The sequence below is a fragment of the Trachymyrmex cornetzi genome, unplaced genomic scaffold (genome assembly GCF_001594075.2).
Source record: "Trachymyrmex cornetzi isolate Tcor2-1 unplaced genomic scaffold, Tcor1.1 scaffold996, whole genome shotgun sequence".
In the NCBI taxonomy this organism is placed as follows: Eukaryota; Metazoa; Arthropoda; class Insecta; order Hymenoptera; family Formicidae; genus Trachymyrmex; species Trachymyrmex cornetzi.
Genome location: NW_017300350.1, coordinates 62792 through 75171, shown reverse-complemented (window position 1 = coordinate 75171; position 12380 = coordinate 62792). Strand labels below are relative to the sequence as shown.

The 12380-nt window shown below is 31.7% G+C and overlaps 1 protein-coding gene across 9 annotated transcripts in view; it reads left to right on the top strand.

The window, feature by feature from the left end:
- The window catches only part of Iml1 (GATOR complex protein Iml1), a 159559-nt gene that overhangs the window by 102255 nt on the left and 44924 nt on the right, over nt 1-12380 (top strand). For 7 of the 9 annotated variants that reach the window (XM_018521780.1, XM_018521786.1, XM_018521782.1 and 4 more), the window contains 2 exons: nt 8028-8101; nt 10338-10448. In XM_018521780.1, the coding sequence (XP_018377282.1) occupies nt 8028-8101; nt 10338-10448 (185 nt within the window). Of the gene's footprint in view, nt 1-8027; nt 8102-9496; nt 9568-10337; nt 10449-12380 lie in introns of all 9 variants that reach the window. The other 2 variants (XM_018521788.1, XM_018521781.1) reach the window with 1 other exon arrangement.

Here is a 12380-nt window from a genome sequence, read left to right as displayed (position 1 = left end):
TTACGTTATTTGTATGCAGCTCGTAAGGGTCATTTCAAGGTCATGCCGTCTATGCCACATAATACATCTTTTCATACCATAAAAATTATGTCTAAGACATTTTGTCGAAAAATGAATAGTTTCGGAAATAATTGTTTGCTTCCATACTTTTTCCCCACCCTGTATATATATATATGTTAATATTTTAAATTTCGTGCTCTATTACAATAAAAAGTATCTAAAACGCAGCGTATGTTCGCATCGCAGTATTTCGTAGCTATGACAAATTTCCTAATCTGAATAGACGTCTACTTTAACGATGGATCTTCTGATATCTGGATATTGTCAGTATCATTCTGGCATAGCATGTACTGATCAATGTTCAGGATTATGTTATCCATCACTTCACTTGCAGCGGCGAGCTCGAACGGTAACTTTCCCGTCCAAACGAGTGGCCTTCATTCGGACACGTTGCAATTGGATACGTTGCAATTGGATACGTTGCAATTGGATACGTTGCAAATGGATACGTTATACTGGACACGTTAATATTGGACACGTATCACATGGACACGTTAATATTGGACACGTATTGTTTGGACACGTTAATATTGGACTAATCCTAATCCTAACCCTAACCTAACTTTAACCCTAATCTAACCTAGGATCCTATATTAACGTGTCCAAGTGATACATGTCCAATATTAACGTGTCCAAGTGATACGTGTCCAATATTAACGTGTCCAAGTGATACGTGTCCAATATTAACGTGTCCAATATAACGTGTCTATTTACAACGTGTCCACTTAGAATGTGTCTAATTGTAACGTGTCCAAATGAATCTCTCCCGTCCACAACAGGATACCACAAACACGCAAACGACCTCACCGGTTTGAGTGTTTGGGTCCTACCAAGCTAACGCGTTAGTATCGATAATCTCACAACCACAAATGAAAATGGCCGTGGCTACTTCTGGTTGGTCGTGGTTGGATAATGAAAATAAGGCCTAAGATGTCGCATGTAATGTTCATCGCTTTTCATCCATATTGGATCCGCCATATTGGATTTTAAAAAAATGTTTCCTTCGAAATTATATGCATGTACGAATAATTTGAGACATTGAATGTTTATTTTTATTGCGCTGATTTTTGGACTCACAGGTGATCTGATTGACGTAAAACGTCTCGTATGTACAGAGCGTTCCATTATAATTACTCCAAGCAAATATCTTGAAAAATACGTAAAATACGAAAAAATGTTTCAGACGAAAGCAGAACGGTTTTAAGGGGGACGTATTTTGGTTATGTTGTTTTTCTTTTAGGTGGAGGCGTCAAAAAGATATAAACATCACCTCCACTTTTTAAAATGGAATTATATGATTTTTTTTACCTAATACGATTCCTCTAATCATTCTGTAAATAAGGGTGGCACCCAGTTGGACACCGCTCAATTGAACACGAGCCACTCACAGCGCTTGAGACTACAGAGCTCCTAAGCACCGGTCGCTGTGATTGGTGGTGTCCAATCGAGCCGTGATCAATCGGGATCATCTCGTAAATAAGAGTATTAAGATAAAAATGTAAAAAATCAGTAGTTTATGAGATACATTATATTTTATTCTGGCACATTATGGCATAAAATTCCTGGTAGTAAAATGTTAGCAATTTGAGCGCAAATTAGCAGCAAACTCGATCAGATTTTGATTACAAAACCATAACCATCTGTGTCCGCATTTGGCTGTAGATTTATCGATAAAACCTGTTGACATGGGGTGCTTTCCAATTGCAATATCCCTAGACACTTTCATGCACACGGCGACACAAGTTGCGTTCCAATTGGCCATTATCGTCGACACAACACTACACATCCGTACTCAATCGAGAGCTGTGTAAGCTTGTGTTTTCTAGTGACAATTACATGTTACTAATTGCGGCGGCTATAAATGAGGTTGGAAGACGTTGAGTGGCCGGTTTACTTTTTTTTTTATTTAATATGGAAAAAGCTACATTTAATCTAACTCCATCCGAAACGGATCTCAACCGTGCACAGCGTACACATTCTGTTTCAATTGAATCGTGCACAACGTTACATTTTGTGTACGTTTGTGTTTAGATGTGTTAAGCAATTGGAAAGCATCAATGCTTTGCCAGTAGATTGCTGACAAAAACCGAGCAGAGTCTGCTAACATAATCTGACAACAAATTACGAACAAAAATCATTACATTCATGTCAGTTGCAAATAGGGACATTATTTTGCTACTGTGCATCTTCGGAAATACAGTACTTTGTCTAATTCCACCATGCAAAAACCGAGCAGAGCCTGCTGATATAACCTGACGGCAGATTAGCTGCAAAAATCGAGCAAGATATCATTTTCATTTAAATCGATCTGGTTTCTTATAAGAAATTTTGCGTACATATACATATATAAACAGTTATATATCATTTCCTAGACATAACGGTCATAAAAAAATGGAAACAGTTTAGAATTTGACTGGTATCACAAACCAACCTTTTCAGGTAGATACCTGAATTATTTATCTGCACACTCTATGGCTAAAAAAAAGGCATAGTGATGGGCATGACTGACAGAATGGTACTACTTTCAGATCCTAAGTTCTATAAAAAAATAGGCTTATAATTAACACATTATTAAAAAATGATTATCCGATGGAATTTATTTTTGAAACAATTTCCACAAGATTAAAGTATTTATTCTCTAAACATAGTTCTGTGGAGACTGAACTGAATACTTCTAATGACAATAATAATATAGAAAGGGTTTCTTGGTTTTTGATATCATATAATTCGACAAACGCGGAAAAATTTATAACTATTTATCGTAGGAACGAAAACCTAAAATCACACACACAGCATTTTTTAGTAATAATAAATTAAATAAATTTATAAAAGTACAAAAAGACGTTCTCCCAAAGAATTCGAACAAAAATGTCATATATAAAATTGAGTGTAAATATTGCGATGCAACTTACGTAGGTCAAACAAGTAGGAGATTAAGTACAAGGATTGTAGAACATCGCAATCACATAAATTGGAATACAAATAGCCAATCTGTTGTCACGGATCACAGATTGAAATACAATCGCGAATTCGATTAGGAGTATGGACTTAACTTATGATCTGATACAGATGGACTATATCATGCTTATGCATTCATGTTGAATAATTTGACATAATTTATATTTCAAGATAATTTAGAAAAAACATAAAACATACAGTACAGGCAATAGGAGTCAACGCTGGTTATCAATTAGCGCAATTCTTCTTAATACTAAAAATATAAACTTTGATTTTGAACGTTTTTACTCATGGTTCGAGTCTTCATCAGCAGTCTTTCCCTCTAGCGTAACGGTTGGGTATTGCATAACAAAATATCTCCAACATTTTTTCTCTCAAAATTGAACCGTTAACTGTTGCGAGGTAAGTCATATACTCACAAAGTTAGAAAGCTGAGTAGCAATGAGAACTCAAACTAAAATTATATAAATGATTAAATTATCGTATGTATAATTTAAAAATTAATAATCACCTCATCTCACACAGTCGACGCTTCTACACTGATCAATGAATCTCTCTTATGCAACATTTTGTAACTCGTTAATATGTTAAAAATTATCGTCAAATTTAAAAAATAATAACTGCGAGAACAATATGTGTTTTGTCATTTCGACAGTCGGTTAAATAATGATTGCTAAACAATTAATATAGCGGTCAATTTGAAGATAAACAAACTAAAGTTTATGACAAGTGTGTATTATATTACGAACAAACCTTAAAGTTTATTAAGAATCTCAATGTACGCATGATTTAAGCCAACGGTATCATGTAGATTTAGCCCATTGATCTGTCGATTAATGTGCATTATCTCCGATATTAACCTTTTGTTATAATAATTCTCTACATCCAAAATCTACGTTTTGTCAATCAAAGTCATGATCGTTTTGCAACCTATGCTCTGTAATCACTGAATGAGTGGATGTTTGATTATGGATATGCTTTTAGTGTTCAGAAAGTCTGGTTTTTAATTTTCTCCCTGTTTGTCCCACATAGGAAGCATCGCCATCACAACAATTGATCTTGTAGACTACATTCCTTTTTAATTCATTATTTAAAGAATCTTTATGAACCTTAATAAACTGATTCAATTTGTTCAAACTAAAAAATAAAATCCTATGGCAAACCCCATTAATTGCATTCTTAAATTTATTCGATATCTCTTCTAAATATGGTATGGAAAACCATTTAACCCGTTTTTTAGGTAAGTTGTTATTTGATTTTTTAGCTGAACAAGAATTCAATTTATTTATTAATGTTTTAACTCTTTTTTTTTCATTAATAGTATCGAATATAAAATCCAATGGATAATCGTTTTCCAAAAGTATCCTCACAACAAATTCAAGATTTTTTTTGTGAAATTGTGGATGTGAGATATAAAAAACTTTATCTACTGAATTGAATATCATGCCCTTCTTTTGCGAAATTGGATGCTGAGACAAAAAATTCAAAAATCTTCCTGAAAACATTGGTTTTTGATACTAGTCAAATATCAATGAGTTATTTTTTTAAATTATGGTTGTGTCCAAAAAATTAAGAGTTACCACCCAATTCCAAAGTGAATTGTAACCTTGGATGGAATGAATTGAATTTTTCGAGAATAGAATCGATTTTAGAATTTGGTAAACAAAGAACGATATCATCTACATATTGTTGCGCCCGTTATGCAAGATCGCACTTGTATAGCAACGCGCGCGCCAAAGCCGCGGAAATGAACAGACTCAAGGGTTTTTAAAGTATGGAAAACAGGAAGTCGTTTATTGAGCTACGTCAACTCCACGAAATCGTCCGTACAGAATACCGTATCGTAAAATGTAATATCAGTGGAGAAGCACGTCCGAGCGTTCTGACTTCTCCTCAATATCTGACAGCCGTCTTTTATCAACAACCGCACGGCGTCCTGACAACGTGACACCACGGGTGTCCGCATAGCACGGCATGCGACGGGCATAACAATATTTATAATAAAATGGTATATGATATTGAATATTGCTCAACACCCAATTCTCCAAATCCATCATAACTAAGTCAGCAACAATCGGAGAAAGTGGTGAACCCATAGGCGTTCCAAAAATTTGTTTATAAAATTGACTGTTAAAAGTAAAATAAGTTGAATCCAGCACTAAGCGAACAGCTTTGATAAATTCATTTTTCGGTAAATTACAATTCTTGCAAATAAAGTCCCATCTATTGGAAAGAACGTCTATTGCTAGATCCGTTGGAATGTTGGTAAAAAGTGATATTACATCCAACGACACCAAACTAAAACCACGATCAATTTTAATGTTTTTTAATTTCTGAACTAATTCAAAACTATTCTCGATGTTACTAGCAGCTTTAGGTATGCTTTTGACAATCAAACTATGTAAGAACGCTGCCAAATTATATAATGTACTATCCAAAGAAGATATGATGATTCTGAATGGGCAGTTTAGTTTATACACTTTTAACAACGCATAAGCCCTAGGAATGTTACCATCGTTACAATAAAGTTGTCTGTACGTTGATTCAGAAATGTAATTTTATTTTTTCCATCTTACCAACAGTTGCTTCAAGTTATTGTTAATTTTACTCGTAGGATCCTTAAGAATTTTCATGTATGTGTCTTCAAGCATTGTTTTAACTTTTTCGATATACATGTTTTTGTCCAGTGCAACCGTTAAATTACCTTTGTCAGCTTTAGTGAAAATAATGTTTCTATTATCCTTTAAAAATTGCTTGATTAACAGTGTTGTTTTTTTAATGTTTTGACAACAAAATTCTTTTTATATTTTAAGACTGAGCGATAATAAATTTACTTCATAATTTTATGCATAATATTAATGCGACGTTTAAAATTTTGATTTGTTGTTTAAATTTTCTTTTTGACTCAGTAATTTATTCATTAATTTATATTTGTAACTATTCTTTCGTTAATCAATTCTTGTATTAAATTATATTTCTAACTTTTACAACGAGTGATTATAAATTACTACATCATTTTACGCATAATGTTTTACGCGTAATGTGCAACGCGTTAAATTTTGACTGGTTATTCTAGATTTTCTTTTTGACGCTTTAATTCTTGTATTAAATTATATTTTAAACTATTACAATAATTTTCTGTTCTTATATTTATTATATTATATCTATAACGTGATATTATATATGTTAAATATGTTACATACGTTATATATGTTAGAATCAGCAACTCAGTACGAATGTACTGTCTTTTATATTTATATTTATTATGACTAGACTGCGGAACTTTATGCAAAATACTTAACTGAATATTAACTATCGGACAGTTTTAGCAGTCAATCGTTGTTCGTTAAAGAGTTATTAAAAGGTGAAGTAAAAAGATTGAGATTGCCATCTGTAAATTTACAAAATTGCAAAATATGCATTTTATGCAAAACATTCAGTTAAGTATTTTGCATAAAGTTCCGCAGTCTAATTATGACTTATTGTTTTCCGTCGATCCAACCTTTGTTTTTCAATTTAAACGTTTCGTTAGACATATTTGTCACTCCGGATGGCTTGGACGGAGTTCAAACAAATCTACATAAAATATGATTAGTTGTGAATATTAATATATCATCCAAAGTTTTATGATGAGATTTGGCGATTGTGGGTGAGTTACTCGTTGCTTTATTGGTTGAATTAAAATATCTTAAGTATATGAATTTAAACAGATCACACTACAGTTTTGGCAACCTGTAAGTGACTCTACCTTGACCGTTCGCGAAATCTAGTATGGATTAAGAAGATTGCTGATGAAGATTCCAAAGAGAATCGAAACGTTCAAGATTTTTCAAGATTTCAAATAAAGATGATATAACACTTCGTATGGATTAACAAATTTATTTGTTAAAAATTTGTAAAAATTTTATTGCGCACCTCCGTTCGCGCTGACTCTCATTAGTCCAGATTTAGTTTGCTTTTTGTTATTTTAAGGAGAGAGAGTCCTTGTTTAACATATTTATTGTTATATATCATTATATGTAATATATAATATATTTATATATACTGGTGTGAACTGGAAACAATCAATATAGTTTTATTGCTAAAATATTATTGATTAGCTTCACATTTCAAAAATACACATGAGAAAGTTATAAAATAGAAAGTCAAAAAAATATTTGGAGATTCAGAAAGCACACTACGAAAGAGCTTTGGAATCTCTAGGATATTTGTCTATTCGATTTATATATGCTAATTCTCATAGGACTCTTGGGCAATTTCTTCTTACAAGAAGCAAGTCCATCTCGTGGCGATGCCGTATATGAAAATGATAGATCTTGCTGGGTTTTTGCTCTCAATTTGCTGTCAAGTTATGTCAGCAGGCTCTGTTCGGTTTCTGCTCGCAATCTGTTATCAGGTTATGCAGCAGACTATTCGGTTTCTGACATCAATTTGCTGGCATAGTATTAGCAGACTTTGTCATATTTTTGACAGCAGTTTGCTGACAATGTCTGATAGTACAAACTCTGTGTACAATTTGTTGCTTTTCTGCAATCAAAAATTGGTAGCAAGCTCTACTCGAAATCTGTCTCCGTAGGCTTTGCTTAGGGACCTTAATACTTTTATATGCAGAATAATTAGAAGAATTATGTTATGTAAAAAAACTATATTACATCTAAGAAATTTTAAATAATCTTGACTTGACCTTAAGGACATCTTTTCAAGATTAATTAAGATCACTATTTTTCTCCCTGGTAACTGAGCAATTTTTATCTGTTTTTATTTGAAACAATTTTGCCTTAAACTTAAGGATTTTGAGACATTGACTGAATGGATTAAAATGGACCACTCTGTATGTATCTGTATATTGTATAATGTATATGTATACACATACACGATTTAATATCTTGTACAAGAGCGACACTTTTTAATGTTGAACGTCGCATTTTAGTTATATATACATGTTCACGATATCATCAGCTTGATCATTATCATTCACAATTACCCTTACATATCATCATACTTTCCAGACCAATCTAGTTGGCAGCTCTCCTTTCAGGGAGCGACTCGGGAGCAACCGTCTGCCAGAGAAACCGAGACCAAGGTTTGAATATGTTTACCTTGATGATTTCAGCATTGTTGCTTTGCGCCAATCTTTAACTGCATAGTTTTGCGGATTCCTCTTTTGTTCTTTTTTTTCAGTGGACTATTTCAAATTGGTGTGTCAATAATTTTTATTCTTGCTTGGTTTATCATGTACGAGTATTCGCTGGAGCGGGATACTTTTGCATCACATTATGTTTAACTGGCTTATTGATTTTGCGAGGCATACATTATTTTACTAATGCTACATATTTTCAGTGTACATTTGATGTTAAGTAGGACTTACTTGTAGTAACTCCAGTACAAGAATATATTTGATTTGAATGAAAATGGAGAATTAAAGAGCAATCTCTATTGAAAAAAATCATGTCACAACGTTACATGATGGAATTATGTAATTAAAACATGTAAATCACGTAACGAATTATTCCAAATCAGTACGTGATGTTTTAAAATTATGTAATTTGAAAAATCACATGATATTAGAAATAATTTTATCCATCATGTGATTTTATAGTTATCGAATTTTAAAGAATTGAATGATAGAAATAGAAGGAAAAAGAATATATATCATCATGTGACTTTTTAAATTACGTAATTAAAAAAAATTATGTACTGGTTTGGAACAATCCATTACGTAATTTACATGTTTTAATTACATGATTTCATTATGCAACTATATGACGTGATTTTTTTCAGTGGGGACAGTTAATGCTGAAATGCACACGATGATAATATGAAGCATGAACATGACATAATCACTAAACTATTCTTTGATGCTTTATTAGAATTTGACATTGTTTTATAATGTGTATATATTCCGTATATTAAATCAATTTTTTTTTCAGTTTAACGCTTTCGATGATTGCTCCATACTCTTGCTAAATTCAGAAGCACAATTTAAAAAAGGATGCACCGGTATATCTGACATAAACATTGCATACAATGTTTTCGATCGCACTATTATCGTGCATGTCTTTTTTTATTTTGCGTGATTTTTATAAAGTATTTTTGAATGTCTTTGCGTATTACATGTACTATAACAAATTATTCTTGTCTCGCACTTTTATTCACCTTGGGCTTTGGTAACAACCGCGACACTTTGATTAATATCTTCTCGATGTTATTCGATATGGAGCAGGTGCGACGCATTAGGAAGAAAGCGAGAGAGTTTAAATAGATCCCCCACATAGTTTCTGTACCTTCCATCTTCTTTCATCTTTTTCTGTTTGTCTGATTAATGCCTGGTTCAGAAAGCATACATACACAACGTACTGAGGATAAATGAGATGCAAAAACTTAAATTTAACAGCGTCTGTATGTATGCTCTATGTGACCATTTAGAATATTTTGGTAGTGAGTGAGGGAGTGACGGGGTTGTTGCTCCTCTGTACAGGAGAGGCATGTAGTGAATACCGCTGCGGCTGCCCGCACGTGCCTCGACACTCCTCGCCACGTGCCAAACAGGTTGGTCTCACTCTCTTATTCCTTTTGCAATTCAAATTAATAATACGAAATTATTTGCATACGACATTGAACATATACGGGTTTTATTTTACAATACGTAAATGTACAGTTTTTAATCTTAAACTCATGCCGAGTATTCTTTTAATTTTACATACTATACATATACGCAGTCAGCCACATATCATACTGTACACAAATAAAAAATCATTGTTATAAACCAATTTTTAGTTAATTTATTTTTGACTAACTTGACCGCAAATAAAATTAGCACGCTTAATCTTTAGGTAATTGGTATGTAGCAAGAATATTATTATTCAATACATAATATATCTATATTATTGAGAATTATTGCAAAAAAAGGTAAAGTTGCGAAAAACAATGGTCTATCAAAAAAGAAATTTTTTTCTGTTTATTTTTTATAAAGGATTTAAAATTTAAATTTACTAGATTAAAAATAAATACTCGGTAAAACAGCGGTATTTCGTATATCTCTCGTTTTTGAGATTTGACAAAAATTCATAAGATTTATATAACTTATATAAGATTTATATTTATAAATCTGACTTAAATAATCATCTTGCAATAAAAAAGCGTGAGAATTGTTTCTAGGTAAGGATTTTTTAAATTTGATTTGATAATAAAATAAAACAAAATATTTTTGCTTGTTTTAGACAGCGTTAACATATAAATCGCTTCGTAGAATCTGCATTTTTTTCTACGCACTAGTATAATAACTTAATAAATGTTCTCTATTTTCATACGTGATTCAGATCTGGTTCCAAAGTAATGGACAGAGGACGTGTATCACCTGCCAGTGAAGCTGTTTTGCCGTTGTCGCTCGAGCAACAGCAGCAGGATCATTTTGATGCTAATGACGACAGGTACAAGGATATTATTTGCTTTAATACTTGATTTAACGGTAGAACGGTAATATACGTTAACTTGCGTTTGGATACTTTATTTCCCAGTGAGAAATGACAATGGAATCGACGTCGAATCGACATCGATTCGACGTCGATTCCATTGTCATTTCTCACTGGGTTAAGAGTATTGATATTTGTATACAGAATCATTCATTTGATTAATTACGAAACATTTGGGGTTAAGTTGCATTAATTACTATCAATACTTACAATTAGTGACTTATCAGTTTAGAACAAATCTTTAATTATAGAATTTATGAGATTTATGAGAGACAAAGAGTTATTTGTTTTCACTGTGATTTTTACTTAAGAAGACAGTTCTCATCTTGTTTCGCATTTAAAATAAGTAATGAATCTTCTGGACAGACTGTAGTTTTGTAGTAATTTTTATATTAAATATCTATAATATCTATATAATATAAAAAAAATATAACAACAAATGATGAAAAAATACAACAAGAAATGAGAGTACAGCGCGGATGAGTACAAACATTTTTGAAATGAAAAACTTATTTATTACTTTGCTAAAGACATGCTATCTTTATTCCAACCAAACGTTTCTTCTCTTTTTGAAATCCTCCTCAGCGATGCAGATACATAAAGAAACTTCGCACAAATCTTATGGGAAATAGGTTTTGGTTAAATTATTTCAAATAATTTTAATATTTTGTATCATGTCAAGCTGATTAAAAGTCCTTACGGGCAGAAACCTCCAAATGGCTTAGTTTTTTCTCTAGGATCTTTGAAAGATCTTATTTGGAAAAGTAGTCTAAATAAAGGAAAGTACCAATTTTCGAGGGTTTCGCGACCACTCGGAGATCTTTTATTTCTATATTTTCTTATGTATTTTTCTTCGTAGAAACAAAAAAAAATCATGATAATGCCAGATTTAAGGAAAAATTGGTACATTGAATTAAAATGAATAAAATCCTTATTCGCATCGTTATAAAATCACTGTCAGTTATGCCTCAATAATTTAGAAATTAATTCCAAATTGGATAAAATGCAAGTAATATTGCACCACAAAACGTTAATTAGATCATATTTTTCATTAGGACATTTGTTACAAAAAAATTAATAATTTTATGAAAAATATGATAACTTGAAAATACGATAATGCATCAATTATTGCTTTTTAACTAATTCTTTTTACGAATCATTTCGTATTTTTAAATTCGATTTATATTGACTATAATATGTATATTGATAATTGGTAACGAAAAAGTTCTGTTATTTAAAAAAAAGTCAGATAAATGACTAGATACCTTCTTTCTTTTTATTTGAACTTGGGACCGACAGTGGTAAAGTTACATCTCTTATTTACATATTTACATATTTATACATATATTAGTGATTGAGTAAAAAATTATTGAAAACCAGTATTTTGATATGAAGATGATCTTTTGTAATTAATATTTTGTTAATTATTGCGAAAATTGCAAAATGATAGATGACTTTTCGACTCAGTTTAGTACGCTCTACTCCTGTGCGAGAGTTTTATCGTTTCTTATCAAACACTTTGTATATACAGGGTGTCCCGACCTTTTTTACCAATCACTTTTGTGTAGATAGAGCGGACTAAACTGAGTCGAAAAGTCCTCTACTATTTTGCAATTTTCGCAATAGTTAACAAAATATTAATTACTAAAAATTGCAAAATATTGGTCTTGAATAATTTTTTACTCAAATACTATCAACTTTACAGAAAAACTGCAAGAAACAAAAATTATTTATTTTCTTCTCATATAAAGTTCTGAGAATTTTTTCAGAATTTTTTATTAACTTTTTAGTATTTCGTTTTCTTATTTTTACCAACGTGAGAAAATACGGTATTAAAAAATTCTGAAAAAATTCTCAGAACTTTATATGAGAAGAAAATACATAATTTTT